Here is a 16,540-nt window from a genome sequence, read left to right on the forward strand (position 1 = left end):
TGGTCAGACTTGCTGATGGTTGGTGCGGGTGATCACGTCGGAATTGCGTAGATTGGTGCTGGTGATGTCGTTCGCAGGGTTGTTAAGCCTAGCCCAAATGTTAGACACTCCTTCATGTAGCCTGGGTACATATTTTATGACCAGAAATTATTGAGAAATTTAAGATTGTAATGTGGTTTTTTTCACTCATTCAAACACAGGTGAACAGTTAGTATTTCGTCAAGTAACCATGGGCAATAATGCAGACTTCAGTGCGGCGGGTATACTTCTGATCAAGGAATTTAGAAAGTCGTGGTCCATTCAGCCCCAATGTCGAACCACCTTTTCTTTCATTTCAACAATATTTCTTATAGACACTTTCCTTCATAAGTCCCTGAACATTTCCTATTGGGGTTAGGTCAGAACAATAGCTTGGCCAACCTAATAATGTCATATTTTGGGTCCGAAACCAGGCGTGTGAATATTTTGAACGATGTTTTGGGTCGTTGTCCTGCTGGAAAATAAAAAAAATATCCACAGAACGCGTCAGCAGATGGAAGCAAATGTCCCCCCAAGAATATCTTGTTCATAATACTTTAATACACGGGGGGCGTTGTCCCTTACACAGATATGCCACCCCACACGGTACATTTCGGACTGTACTTTTGGCGCTGATGCAAAGATTTTTTAGTTTGCGGGCTCCAGAATTTCAGTGTATTAAGAAACAGTCACCCAGAACTTTCATCTGAGACAATCACATTGTCTCAGTTAAAATTTCTATGATGTAACCACCAGTTCCACCTTCGGTCCTTTTGCTCCGCTTCCATGATCGTGATGGAATTCCTCGACTTTTCTGCCGACCTATTTCATACAGCTCTGTTCTAATTGTCTCCTTACAGACAGACACATTTCCTCTATCAATCACATCCAGGCTTAACTTTTCTTAACTCCTTCTTTTGTTCATCGAAACAAGAATACCAAGCCGCCTCCTGTCACTGGCAATCAATTTTATGGGCCTGCCTACGCCTTCCTGATGCTTCCTCAACATGACTTCAGGTAAAACTCAACATGACTTCAGGTAAAACTGACAGTCTACCAAACCACAACGACGAAACTTCCTCTTCTCTAAATCAACCACACTGAGGATCACTGAAAATGTCGTCTGCTTACAAGTAAACACAGGGTGATAACTCTTCGTAGACTAATGAAAAGGGGATAACGGAGTGATCTCTCTTGAACTCAACCAAGTACTTGGTAGCTGGTCAAGGTTGTTTATACCAAACATCCAATTAAACAAATTTCTAAAATTCTCAGTAATTTCTGGTCATACTATACCTGCCAACTATTAGGCTTTTGACTGGAGATTCACGCTTGTAGTATTGATGTTTCACTCTCACAACAAAACTGATAAATCTCACATCCAACTGCATGGGTTCATAAGAAATATCAAAATTCGCTTGTCAAATCTGAACAGGTTTTGAATACATCGTTTTCAGCAACGTTTCTGAGAATGGAATTTGCAGGCATGGTTTGGTTTGGAATTCACCCCGAATCCAGCCGGGATAAGTCGGTACTCACGGTCCCTGAACCACATTAATTCCCTCAGTCTAGTTCTCCCTGTAGTGTTAAGATTCTAAAAGAAGCATGTCTAAATTTCTCTGAATCTCTGGTCTGCCTTTGGCTCCTTTTCATTTTACATAGGTTTGTTTGGTACTATCAAAATGATATATTCAGAGATAAAGCAATGACACCGGCAATTCAAGCTTTTCTCTCTGTTGGGGTTGGAAGCTCTGCGAATATACAACACTATGATTGAATGAAGCCCGCTTATATTTTGCAAATAAGGGTCAGTGTTTAGCGTAATCGGAAGAACATACTGACACACTTTGTAGTCCCGTCTCCAAGGCGAGTGGTGTCCTTCAGGACACCGAGCACACATTTCAAGAGATGTTCAGTAGCACATCATCGACAGGATGTCATGGCCAGACCTTTGCCCAATTACTTAAACCGGTACCATTGCTTTTAAAACCTACTTCCGGTTGTTGTATACTAAGAGTCTAACAGTAACTGTAGCCATAACGCTAAACGTCCTTCCGATCATGCGCAGAAAATACGTTAATAAGTGTATAAGTAAATCTGTGCACAGGACTCAGGTGACAAATCTGTTGAAGCTCACCAAAGTTCTTCGCGACTGACCTCGGATGGGTGACTTGTCTTCTGAGAGTTTCTAGGACTTCAGTCTTGTCCCACAAACGAAACAAATGTGGTCTCACATTAGGCAACTCAGTTTGTTCAGATTTGACTCTGTTCACCCATCAGTGAATGGGTACCCGGGAGTATGACCCTTAACCTTCCAGTGCTTCACAAGCAATTTCGATTAATCCACGAAATACCGTCAACGCTTTGCGCATAATTTGTCGTCGGCACCATTGAGCATCATTGAGGTGGGTAATAGGTGTACTTGTCGTAAGTAATATCGAATGATAAAATAAGTATAATATGTAATGCAATCGAGTGTGAATGATGTGAAGTATATGGAGCGTCTTGTGAGTGTCCTAAGGAGCCGACGCAAATGGCGATACAGCCTTCTCCCAATGTCTATCAATGTCATGTATGTACGCATAAGACCTGAATAACAACTTCTTTATTTATTTCGTGAGTGAGACGCTTCGATACTGATTTTTACACCCTTGTCATGCTGCATGAAGTGTACGGGGTGTATTTATACTGAATGTCACAGAGAAAACAACATAATTAACAGAATTCACTAAGAAGTAAACTGATGACGCCAATGAGTTAAAAAGGGGGAAAGGCACGGAAGCCAGAGATGTACAAATGAAAGGGTCCAGTTTAGAATGGAGAAGATGTTTAAAGAGCTGATGTGGCTTGGTGGAGGAGAGCATCATAAGCAGATGGAATAAAGCATCCTTGATCTCGGTTTGATCGTGGGCTTTTGTTTGATGTAAATGGCTTCGATTAGTTTGCGTTTGGTTAAGTCCGCTTGATTGTTGCAAGAATGGTTATGTCACACAAGTGTATGTGGTGATCTGGGTTAGATGTTGATGTGATCCTGGATGGCTGATTTGCTGTCGGAATTGGTAAGGGAAGAGTGACGTTCTTTCACTCAGATGTTGATGAGTCGAGATGTTTCGCCTATGTAGCTCTGTCCACAACCGGTTTATTTTGTAAATGCTACATGTCAGGGTGTTGTTGTTGATAGTTGGTGGTTTTCTTCCGTTAGCATGGAGAAGGTTGTTGAGACTGGAGAACAAAGAGAAGGTAGTATCTATGCTTCCTGATAGGATGGAGGTTCGTCAAGTTAAGATGGAAAAAATGCAAGATTTGGTTACCCCTTGTCAAAGCTGATGGTACCAGTCTATGCTCGAAAACTAGGGCAGGGGTTCTCGTTAGGATTATGACCTATGAAGATCCGAGTTAGAATTTGTCTCCAGCAATTCATGATTGTTGTAAGAGTCGACTAACGGGATCGGGTGGTCACTGATCTTCCTGTTTTTGCCTCCACTGCACGCAACGACGTGTCATATGGCCAGTCACAAATTAGAAACCGAGAAGAAATGATCCTATCTCACTTGTTTCCTGCAATTATTGTTGCTTTCACTTAAAATGACCGTTTCCTGTGAATGTAGCATCTGCAGAATTGTAGAATGCCCGATGCAGTCGTTCGATGATGCTTACTTTACCTGCACCGAAAAGAATAGTCGGCGGATCAACGGCTCTAGCCAAATAATTAGAATCCTGGGTGTCTAACCGACGATATACGGCATATACGTGTGTTACCGGATGGTTACCCGATTGTAAAGCATGTCACAAGCTGGTAAATGACAACTGTATCTTAAAAATAACGAATTGTTTGAGGATTTACAATCTGGGTGACGCTACCCGCCTCGCTAGAGCAAATGTAAAGACTTCAGTTCAACATCACATCAACCGGCAGCGTAGTAGATGATGATAGCCGTCTCTTGCCCATCAAAATACTACCAGGAACACCCTAAAGATCAGCCAGATCAGCAAAGACACATATTGTGACCACTCAATGGAATGCTACGGTTGCTTAGGGACCGATCATATTTTCTGGATAGTGGGGCTGGTGTGTACAAAGGCGGGTACGTTGGGTATTGAAGTATTTAACCAGTTATGTGCGCGCGCAGAGACCCAAGCCGGGGGATCAAGTTGCCAAGAATCCCGAAATAACGTGAGAGGTCACAAAATCCGCCCCTTGTCCTTTGGTACTCCAAGACAGTTTACATAGAGAGAAATATCAATACACGTAGTACCGTATAAAACTCCACTCTCTACTTTGGAGTGCCACTATCACATTCCAAGTGACATTAACTACTTCAGACTGCTCTTTCTACTTCGAAGTGACTCTCTCTACTTCGGAGTGCCCTTTTCTTGAGCTTCTTCTGAGGAATTCCGATTTTATTCAGCATGGAACTATATCCTTCAAGTACTGGTTTCTCCGTGTGATGGCAAAAGAGACCTATATTAAACAATGTCCACTCGTCATATCATTGATCCATCTCGCCAGCGTCAAGGGAAACGGGATCTCATATTTCACTGTGTGACGTTAATGGAAAAATAACGAGGGTCTAATTCCACCATATCACGTATTAATTCGCAAATAAATACAACCTTAATTGGCGATGTGTTGTTTCTGAAAATAGAATTTCTGAATGGATTGCCGCCAATTACACTTAAAATCGAAAATATAGTTCCTTTGAGAAAGACGCACAGTCCCTTTATAGACGTGAATCCTGTCGGGATGATGTTGGTGATCAACTAAAGGTGACGTAAAACTCCGATATCAATACTCTCTTCTCGTGAAACAGCTTTTAGGCCGATTGATACTTCAACTATAACAAGGAAATGGTGAAAAACTAAAACAATTTGGTTTCTAAAAAAGCAACTAATTACCGTTTGCTAAGAAGCAAAAAAATAGTTGACGCTGTTTCGAATAGTATTCTAGATGTATTGCGTGTCATCACGAGTGGGGAGGGGGGTTGGGGTTGGGGGCTGGGGGGGAGTGAGAGTGAATTTAGTTTTAAGCCGTTTTTAGCAAGACCTATACGAACAATATCACGGCAGAAACAATTGGGCTTCACAAAAGGGGAATGAGTCCAGCAGGATTTGATAAATTCTGCGATGTGAAAGGTTGGTGTATTTCTATTACATTTTCATTACGTTTTCACCTCCAGCTAAAGTTTGTCTGTAATATCCAGAATGATATTTATCGCTAAATCGTAAATCATCTTGTATTGTTATGGTTCTTAGTAACTGTGGCAGATTCCTTTTACGGCTAACGTTCATGACACCTGCTGTCAAATATCGCTGTAGGCAAATTCAGCCTCCACGAAACAGATTGCCATATCAATGTCACATTGTGCTCAAAGCTATAGACAGTAGTGGACACACAACATGGATAACAAAGGTCACGAGTATTCTGTTCTCGGGTGGCTTCGGGATTGTCTGGCTATACCAAGATACTGGAGATACAATTATATCCATTTGTCTTATGATATCCCCTCACAATATAATTGATGTTATTATAAAGTGGTTGAAAGTGGTCGCTACGGTAACATAATTGCTATACTCAAAGATTGTGTTTGTGTTGTAAACCGAAGTGTCTGGTCCATGTTGAATATGACATATGCATGTACCTTTTATGATTTTACTCATCAGTAAGATACAAATATGTTACTAAAAGTGTTACGAAACCATGCACTACATACACTTCGGGACCCGTGAAACTCCGAGGAATAATAGGTCTTCAGCATTCCATGCCACAAAAGGCGACTAACGGGATCGGGTGGTCAGGCTCACTGACTTGATTGACACGTCATTGGTTCCAAGCTGTACAGATCGATGCTCATGTTGTTGATCACTGGATTGTCTGGTCCAGACGCGATTATTTACAGACCACCGTCATATAGCTAGAATATTGCTGAGCGCGACGTAAAACTAAATTCACACTCTGGGATCCTTGATTCGGGGGAGTTGCTGGAATACTGGTATTGCTAAAAGCGACCAACCTTGACTCAGTTATAGCAATATTTACATGCTATTCCCTATCGCCCTTGTGATACGCTGATCTGAAGCCCGTGTGTCCAGACGCGATGAGCGAGTGAAATTGGTTTTACGCCGCTTTTAGCAATATTTTAGCAACATCACAACGGGGACACGTATGAGTAAGGATTTTTTGACCGCGTTAAGCAGTGTTACACAATATCAAGGCAGGGGATACCAGAAATGGGCCTGACATATTATAATGACTGAGGGAAATCGAACCCGGGTCCTTCGACGGGCGCGACGAGCGAAGGTTTCAACCACTGGGCCTCTCCTTTAATGATGGGTGGTTATGCAAAATATACAACGTCCCTCTCCCATAAGAGGGGCACTGCAGTGTGCATTTTGCATTATTAGTAATAGAAAACTACTGTCCAGATTCAGACATTTGAATTCCAGACAAAGCATTAATATAGTGCGTTTTACTGGCGGTCGGACAGATTGCGGATTCCAAGGGTCCGGATAGGCGGGGTTTCTCTGTACTAAAACTTCTCCGATCTGCCCGTTATCCGACTAAACAATCAACTGGTCAGCAGGCAAGGGTCGTCATACATCACTCATCCAATTATGACAATGATCAGAAGACAGTTGTGGCGTGAAAGGATGATTCATCTCCAGTCTTGGACTGATGTCCCCATTGGTCGATTCCCCAGGCTCATTTCTTAATTTTGCGACTCATCGTCTCCATTGCTTCCAGATTCTGTATCACTTTACAGTACGTTAACACAGATCAACGCCTACGAGACAGCGGTCGCCATTTTGGATTGCCTGTTTGGCATGCTTTATGCAGTTTTACTTACCGCACAGAAAACAGGGTGGTAGCCTACTGGTTAAAGCGTTCGCTTGTTTCGACGAAGACCCGGGTTCGATTCCCCACTTCTGCTGTCCTCCGCCGAGCTGAAACTTTGCTGAAAGGGTCGTCACGCAACTCACTCAATTATCGCACTGGCATGCGGATTGTTTTGCCTGCGCACAAGTCGAGTTTGAAGCTTGAGGTGTAAAACGGGCAATGAATTAGTTCTCTGAGGTGAGTGTATGTGGGAATATGCACGTGCTACACATGCTGTGCCCGTAATTCATAAATTCCATTTGAGTTGAAGTTGCACGTGCTGCACTTCCTTCGTGTAACCATGTATTGTGTCCACGACAGACGTCTGTTTGGAATACGCACATGGTTCAAGGGCTGGACGAGATATCGAAACTTTCCCCACAGTGCCTCTGCATGCATATGTCAGTCACGATGTTTGTTTGACTCCCTCATACTTTTAATGGGCCTATGAAAATCCGGGTCCAAATTGGTCTTCAATAACCCATGTTTGTCGCAAGAAGCGACTAACGTGATCGGGTGGTCGGACTGACTTGGTTGTCACATGTGTCATAGTATACCGATTGTGCAGATCGATGCTCATACTATTGATCACTGTATTATTTTGTCCTGAATCGATTATTTATAGACCGTAAAACAAGATACATGCAACGTATACTCACATGTAAAAACAAACTATACTTCGCGTGAGCTGTAATTATGTTTATTATCGAAGTGCAAAGAACATTTAAAGACTGCCCCCATAGAGCTGGAATATTGCTGAGTGCAGCGTAAAACTAAACTCACTCACTCATCGAAGTGCAAGAAGTAAGGAATATTCAAACACATTTCATACCAATATGAACTCGGTCAACATATTTTACATGTTTTCGGACAATATTTCTGGCCCACGTTGACGCTTTTACAGATGTGGACATCGTTCTGAGGATTAGTACAGTTCACTCCAACTTTGTCAAAACAGGGAACTCCTGAAAACAAAACAGTAACAGCAAATCAAATCTTAACAGTTCAGTAGAACATTAAATCAAAGTCCTAAACAAAACAGTTAAATGGGTTAAAGCAGTCAACGAAACCCGTATTGAAAACATTAAAGTCGTAAACAAAACGGTGAAACGAGCTAAACTAGTGAAGGAAACCCTAACCAAAACTACTAAAGCAGAGCCGTAAACAAAATACAAAAAAAAACACAAAAAACATTGAAAGATACAACCGATGGCAACAAAAGAGGTGAAAGTACCTGTTGTTGTTGTTTTTGTGGAGGATGGTGTAGTATTCGTCGGAGTATTTGTTATCTCTTCGGTCGTTGTGAAGTCTGTAAGAAAAGATTAGTGTGATTAGTGGGTATTGTCCCCACATGCAGCCCTTAGGACCGTACATAATGGGGGTGATGGAAAAGCGTGAGTGTACAATATGAATGACACCCCCTCCTCCCTGAACACACACACACACACACACACACACACACACACACACACACACACACACACACACACACACACACACGTCCACGCCCTCTATACTAAATCATGTGTAGAAAAATAAATGTTCCCCATGCATGTCATGTACAGTATCAATGCCCCATGCCCAAGTTACGTTGCCTAGTCGAACCCGCCAAGGTCTTTCCGGTGAATATCTAGAATCCCCAACACTGCACCCTCCTGCATTACCCAGAGTGGGAGCAGGGCTGTGCTTCCGGTGGAGAACCCGGGAACTCTCCTGATCTGCGCCAAGAGATCAGGAGGTACAAAACGAATGGCACCAAGAGCAATGGGGAGCCTGACGACAGTTTTGTTTGGGATGCAAGCGAGACATTTCAAAGGCGAGGTCTGTATATTTAGCATGCTTTTCATGAATCTCGCCAATCACGTTTCCGTCAAAAGGGACAGCAAAGTCAATGCCTTAATTAATAGGTTTGTTGGCAGGAAATATTCTCAAGTTACATATGGGTCTATTCCAAGGAAATTCAAAAGCATCGATGCCCTGGACATGGTCTGGGTCGTACCATGGACCTCTGTGTCAAAGCCACGTGCATGCCGAAGACAGTAATAAAAAGCAACGGGCCATGCCATCTTGTCTTTAAGACATGCTGCTTGTGCCAAGGAAGGGCATCCACTGACAACATCCTTGACCGTCTCTGTAAATTCTTTACAAAGTATCATTGCATGCAATTATTTTCTTTAAGTATTTTGCGATGGTGAGTGGGAAGTGTCTGGTCTTGGGCAGCAATGGGAAGCCATCTGTTTAAGACTTCATCCGTGTCTGTTTGATTGTTATTGTGTTCCACACATTACTGTTGTTATTATGATTGTTATTATGTTTACCGTCTTTAAACAGGTGAATGTTGCAGAAGGCCTCCGAACAACAGTCCATGTTGGAGTATAGAGTGAATAGGAACCTCTTCCGGTTACTCTTCTCATTCAGAATTGCCCGGCATTTCTGGGTCCAATGCAAAGTTATGTAAAGATCATTCAGGAACAATAAAAGGTGGAGTTAAACACATATTTTACAAATATCACTGTGTTTTCAGTGTCCATTCAACATGTCCAGTGAACCGTTTTTAGAGTAATAGTTCAGAACCATTTTTACAAAGTTTTGACAAAACCCCAAACACCCACTTCTTTCACCTCATTCATTACAGTTAAGGCAATGTTCACTCCTACGTGTAATATGTATGCCTACATTTGAGTGAGTGGAATTTGTTTAACGCTTTTGAAGAAAATCACAGCCGTTAATATTAACATGATGTGCCTTGGTGGCATACAGGAATGGACACTGACAAATGCAGGAAGGCTGTTACTTTGAATCATATTGATCAGTATTACCAAATGTGCCGTAACTTCATCCAGTAATATCATAATATCGTATCATGATGCCTCTGATCACACGCACCTCTCTGTCTGCACACTGAAGACTGTAATGTCGCCCAACCCTCTCTGCCTCGCACACCTATAAAAATGCTATATATATTATTGGTGTATTGTTCATGCAGAAAAAAGAAAAAAAGAAGGAATATGCATTAGGTCCCACTTGGGTTGTTTGACATTCTCTATATGACCTGTGTTCCGTTGTAGCTAAGATCGTAAGTTCAACCTTAAACACTAATGTTAGAATTACGATCACCTTAAGAAAAAGATACACCCGTTGCACAAAACAACCTTAAGCTTAGGGCAACCTTAACTCGGTCTCCAACCTTAGCCGTAACATTAACTAAGGCTGAACTCTTCAACGCAGGAGTAATGGAAGCGTCGTTAGTTACCACGTGAATTCAGCATGTCCAGTTGACACGTTCTATCTCTGTACACTCTCTGCTTCCTCAAACTTCTCTCAGTCTCATTGTATAAAATAAATGCAGCCACCATATTCCCTTTCCAACCTTAGAGAACCTAACGTTGGGTCCTTCCAACCTTAGTTATCAACCTTAACTTAAGGATAACCTCAGTTAAGGTGGTTTCATGCAACGGGAGGCTAACCTTCGTAAATGTCTAAGGTTGTAATCTTAGAGATACGGTTGACCTTAAACACGACCTTAAGGTTGACAACGGAGCACTGGAGATGACTAGGCGATATGTAACATTCCTCATTCACGTATCCTCTGGATGACGTGGCAATGTCTGGCATTCCCCGCGAATCCTCTGGATCATCTGGCATGTCGCATGTGTCTTTATCAACTTATCAACACTCATATAAGTATTTATCCACTCTACAGTCATATGTGTCATTATCAACTCATCACCAGTCATGTGTGTCTTTATATTTAAGCTGCCAAAATAAAAACTGAAATTTCAAAGATTTAGAGAAGACAACATACTCTTGACAATAATGTGATCTATACCATCGCTAATTAACAGAATTAACATGCTTAAAGTCGAGATCGGTGGTCAGGCTCGCTGACTGTCATTGCATCCCAATGGCATAGATCGATGTTCATGATGTTGATCCCTGGACTGTCTGGTCCAGATCCAATTATTTACAGACCGCCGTCATATAGCTGGCGTATTGCTGAGTGCTGCGTAAAACTAAACTGCCTCGTTTCATTCGTGATCAACTTGTGAAATTCAGTTTGGTTATGGAAAGATGCGAGTGCTTCAAAAGCGGCCCCTACTTGCTGATGGTGACATTGTTTGAAGAGGCGACAATCACTTGGGTTGGAGACAGACTTGCAGTTGCCACATATTGGAGAGGAACGCTGCTCTGGAACACAATATATACAACTTGGAAGTAGAAGACCAGTCGTAAGAGGCGACTAACGGGATCGGGTGGACAGGCTCGCTAACTTGGTTTACGATGTCATCGCATCCCAGTTGCGTAGATCGATGCTCATGCTCAATGGATTGTCTGGTCTTGACTCGAGAATGTACAGACCGTCGCCATGAAGCTGAAATATTGCTGAGCGCAGCGTAAAACCAAACTCACTCACACTTACTCATTGCATCCACTGTGAGATGCACCTTTGAGATAACCTGAGATTGTTTGGCATTCACTGTGTACCCTTGAGATAACCTGACATTGTTTGGCATCCACTATGTATCCTTGAGATAGCCTGCGATTGTTTGGCATTCACTAAGTACCCTGGGGATAGCCTGACATTGTTTGGCATTCACTGTGTATCCTTGAGATAACCTGAGATTGTTTGGCATCCACTGTGTACCCTGGAGATAGCCTGAGATTGTTTGGCATTCACTGCGTACCCTTGAGATAACCTGAGATTGTTTGGCATGCACAATGTACCCTTGAGATAGCCTGATATTATTTGGCATTTACTGTGTACCATGGAGATAGCCTGAGATTGTTTGGCATTCACTATGTACTCTTGAGATAACCTGAGATTGTTTGGCATCTAATAGCCTTCACTTGTCCTCAGATGACACACTGAACTTGATAATATTAAATAATCACGTGTTACTCATTTTAAGTAGTCAGCTTTAATTTAGCTGTACAAACAAACCCCATGATCTGAACGTGCTGGACACACTAATTCTACAAACCATATCAATGCCTAACGAGAGCGAGACAGCACCATAAATCTTAGTCTGAATATTGTGGGTACACAGAAACTTAATAAGATACTTTGCCTATAAAATATCGTTTTATTAATCCTTCCGCTGTCAACTTTGTCAGACCACAACATCATTTAATAAACAAGATGCAATTATATATTTGGCGAAGAGATAATAGATTTTTCTGAAAATATGGAATATGTATATCATCCGAGTGAAATTACATTTAATGATTTGTTGGTTCGTGATGGACATTACCTGAACTGTCAACTGACTATATCTGCTTCTGTGATTTTGTGAATTTTCAATGTACGCGTGCATATTTAGTAGCTACGAATATACATTTCACTGGAATAACGTAGTGGTATTAAGAAATATATTGCTTGCAAATACTAAATTGAAATCGGGATAATTATTTAAGGAAAAAACGTAAAAATACACTCAAAATGAGATCGTGTAAAAATCATTCCCAATAGCTGTACAATTACACAGGGAACAACCGCTGTCGTCATCACCGCGTGGTATTTTACCTCCAGAAATTCACATGGAGTTAATTTTCCCTTCTCAACGATAATTCTTTTTCAAGAAAAAGATTGTTCGAGTTTGGGTTGATTGGAAGCTGAAGTCTTGTGAAGATCATTTAAAGGCGCTTTAACAGTTGTAGCGCCACCTGGTCTTCATCGATCGAAGACAAGAGGTGTACATCGTGGTAAAAGATTGAACAGTCGATGGTGAGTTCTTGCAGAGCAGGGAGACAATAGCTGTAGCATTTCACAATTGCTCATATGGAGTTTCCGTGTGAAAACGTCACGTTTTCGCAAACTTGTGGATCGCGAAGAGGACAGAAGATATTTTTTCAAGAATTATCTGTCAGATGTGAATAACGGATTTTCAACGAAGGTCGAAATTCCGTTCCGTGGGCGTATCAGGATCCAATGATCTTTGGATTTTCCTTCTTGGGTTTGTCAGAGGCGATGTTTGTGCTCGTGGGTTTCACCAACGATGTGAAACGTCTTACTACAACGGGCAGTATCGTAGCCTAGTAGTTAAGGCGTTCGCTTGTTACGCCGAGGACCCGGGTTTGATTTCCCAAATGGGTACAATGTGTGAAGCTCATTTCTGCTGTTCTCCGCTGTGATATTGCTGGAATATTGCTGGAATATAGCTGGAATATTGCGAAAAAGGGGCGTAAATTCAAGCTCACTCTCTCACTCACTCCAATTAACAATGCCCTCAATTTTCAACTGAATCTGTTGCCGATCTTGGAAATTCTTGTCCCCGTGTTGAAATAATGGTGTGAAAAAGAAACGGCATGGACAAAAAATACGTATTCCCTCCACACTCGTTAGACTCTTCTTAACCACTCATCAGCACAGTGCTAACTATACCACATACAGTCTTTCCGATATTTCAATGCTACGTTTTGACGACTATTGGACCTTTATGATGATATCGATTGGTACCGTTGTCTTGGTAACCAATTGAATTATGGGGGACCTATTCCTTTACCTATCACTTCTGATTGTCAAAAGAATTTCAAAACTATTCCAGGGGCGGGGGTTAGTGCAGGGGTTAAAAGTTTTCTTTCGTCACGCCGAAGATCCGGGTTTGAATCCCCTCATTGGTATCGTGTGTGAAGTCCATTTCTTGTGTCCACCGTGATTTTTCTGATATTGTCCATAACGGCGTTAAACAATACTCACACGATTTTCCCCGTTAATTCTTCACATGTTCAGAGTGTCAACCAAGGCATTCCTTCTGTCATCCCATGCCGGCTTACCTCTCGGGTCCTCACCAGCTATTACAAGAAGGCCTGAAAATTGAAGATTATTCCAATCATTGGGCAATGGCATTAGATAATAAGTGTTGGTTGGTTAGTTATCTAATTCTATCTATATGGTAAATAATCTGTAAATCTGTAAATAATCCGGTCTGGACCAGACAGTCCAGTAAGTGGGTGATTTTAGGTTTATGCCGCTGTTAGCAATATTGTAGCAATATCACGCCAGATATAAGCTTCACACATTGTACCCATATGGGGACTCGAACCCGATTCATCAGTGTGATGAGCAAACGCTTTGACTACTATGCTATCCAACAGCCGATCTAAACTGTCACATGATGAAGGAACGTTCTGACCACTGGTGAACTCTACCCGAACAAATCAATTTTCCGTTTGCCGCAATATTTCACATCTCTGACGGTGATCTGTAAATGCACTCTTCAAAATGAAAAGAAATGGAAACATCGAAGATGAAATACAAGTGAAATATATATTTTATTGAGCGATGTTTGTCCCTTGTTCGGTAACAAATGCAGTTGTCAAACACGACCGTTTCAATGCTTTTTTGTAGCTTTGTAGTGCGGTCTTTGTTCGAGCACGAAAGTACCAAGGCAAGGAAATTAAAGGCCAAATGTGCGCGTGATTTGCAACACTCGTGTGCAATGACAATGACTGAAAGGTCAAACGTCAGTCAATGTCATGCCACAAGTTTGTCGACAAAAGAAAAGTGGGAAAATGCGGAGACGGAATCCTGTCAATCGCAACACAGTCATAAAACCTGTTTAGAAAAAAAGACTCCGATTGTGAGATTAACCGTCATTTGAAAGTACGTCGGAGCGGCATATATCGCTTAAGTATGGAATCCTAGTACAGACACTGCCGCATTGACGCACTTGGTAAATTTGACACTCTTTGCTTCTTGTTGTAAGGGTCTCTTCTGAGGTTCCAATGTCTCTTCTGGTTTTCCATACTAATGAGTAGCTCTGAACCAGAATGACACTGATCTGCCCAATGAGGGATACGATGACATGACGACAAACCCAGTCAGCGAGTCTATCACCGATACTCTTATACAGCAAAAGAAACGCAACTGTTTTTTCGCCAGGTTTATAAATAGAGGACACAAACATGAACGCTTTCTTTTATGTGATTTCGTTTTCTCGAAATTTGCGTTTCTTTTTCTGTTCAGAATAGATCTTACGACAAAAATGGGATGCTGAATGCCAGTTCGCTGGGAATATTCACGTGAATATAATTGCGTTGCGAGGTGAATTGAAGACGGGTTACATGTAAGATAAGGCGGTGGTGTTGGCTAGAAGTAAAGGCGTTCGCTCGTAACATATGGGTATACTGTGTGTGAAACCCATTTCTGGTATCCCCCGCAGTGATATTGCTGGAGTGAATGAGTTCCCATCACAAGATGGAACACCAGAAAACAGTCAAAACATTGATTACAAACTAGTTTCGTTTCCTATTCTCGGGGTTCCTTTCTATTGTGCAACTGAGTGCGATAACCAGTCCAGAATTGTTAGACTAATGCATTCAACTGGATACATAAATATTAATCACTATGATTTCACACGCCTAAGCAGTTGTACATTGCAACACTACGCTCCTTCTAATCCTTACAAAAATCGCTGTACATCGTGCTCTGTCGTACAGCGAGCTCTGACACACGGAAACCTGGAAATCGTGGAAATCTCAAAACGAGGCTCGAAACCTTTGGCGATCTGGTACGGAACTGATATTATATCAGTATCATTATATCAATCTCAGTGGGCTCCAAAAGCAGACAACAGGTCTAAAAAGTGAGCCAGATACAGTGTGAATCATTTTACGACCACATCAAACAGGGTCATTCAGTGATTTCAAAGTTATAAATTATGCTGCCTAATCCTTAACTTAGAATATAGAAATACGGTGATATTAAAGTTTAAAATTGAAATTCAGTTGGAAAAAAACATTTTCTTATGAAACAAAGAATTGGCATTCAGTGTAACCAGAGTTGTCTGTGGTGTTTATTTTCACTTTCGCATGAGAAGATTCGAATCTGGTGGTCACGGAGTCATTGTCTGAAAAGGAGACTCATGTTTCGGTATGTGCTGGATTATTGTTCAGAGGGGCGTCTAAACCCATTCTCACTCACATGCACGTACTGTATTATGAAATTGGTAATAAAAGCATGAAATGCACCAGCAAAAGGTTTCGGATTTACAAGAGCTATTTAATATATTTATCCTTATCTCACTCATACCTCCTAGAAGAAGCGTGGCAGCAACACCAGTGTTGACCATGTCGCCCGTTGACCCAACGTACCTGACATATGTCCCGAGTCGCAACCCACCCACATAAATACTAGTAAATATATTCAAAGATAAGAGATTGGCCTTAATCTTGTATCATTTCTTAATCTTGTTATCTCGTTAACTGTTTGAATCATTTGTTAAGGAATCTATTTACTTATTGTTTGATCGGGGTTCTTGAAGTTGGCGAGTCAATAATGACGCATGCATCTTTAAATTTGACAACTTCTTGTTCATTGCATAGAAGGACGTTTTGATATAGATTCTTGTGATGATGTAGATATCAGAATCTACACCGAAACGTCACACTATGCAATAAATAGTTGTTATCCATAAGGTCGTATGCTTCATATCGTTATACGCAATCTGTTCATAAAAAAAGACAACAGATGCACATATGTCTCATAGATAGATAAATCGCTCCATTAGTGTGTCAAGAAATAATAATTATTATTTGTATTTTGTATTTTGTTTGTAGTTTCGTTATGCCCAAACCCATCACGATAATGGTTAGAATAGGTCTTCAGGAGCCCAAGTAACGGGTGAAATAGTTTCCAAGTTTCCAGGT

The 16,540-nt window shown here is 41.5% G+C and overlaps 1 protein-coding gene across 1 annotated transcript; it reads right to left on the reverse strand.

The window, feature by feature from the left end:
• Positions 1-7,738: 7,738 nt before the first annotated feature.
• LOC137274138 (uncharacterized) lies at positions 7,739-15,963 on the reverse strand. Its single transcript, XM_067807153.1, has 7 exons — positions 15,924-15,963; positions 13,667-13,699; positions 10,992-11,080; positions 9,779-9,835; positions 9,211-9,325; positions 8,557-8,610; positions 7,739-7,857 (listed from the first exon to the last, which is right to left on the reverse strand). The coding sequence occupies exons 1-7, from the start codon at positions 15,961-15,963 to the stop codon at positions 7,739-7,741; spliced, it is 507 nt and encodes a 168-aa protein (XP_067663254.1).
• Between the last annotated feature and the right edge of the window lie 577 nt (positions 15,964-16,540).

The sequence above is a fragment of the Haliotis asinina genome, chromosome 2, assembly GCF_037392515.1.
Source record: "Haliotis asinina isolate JCU_RB_2024 chromosome 2, JCU_Hal_asi_v2, whole genome shotgun sequence".
Lineage (NCBI taxonomy): Eukaryota > Metazoa > Mollusca > Gastropoda > Lepetellida > Haliotidae > Haliotis > Haliotis asinina.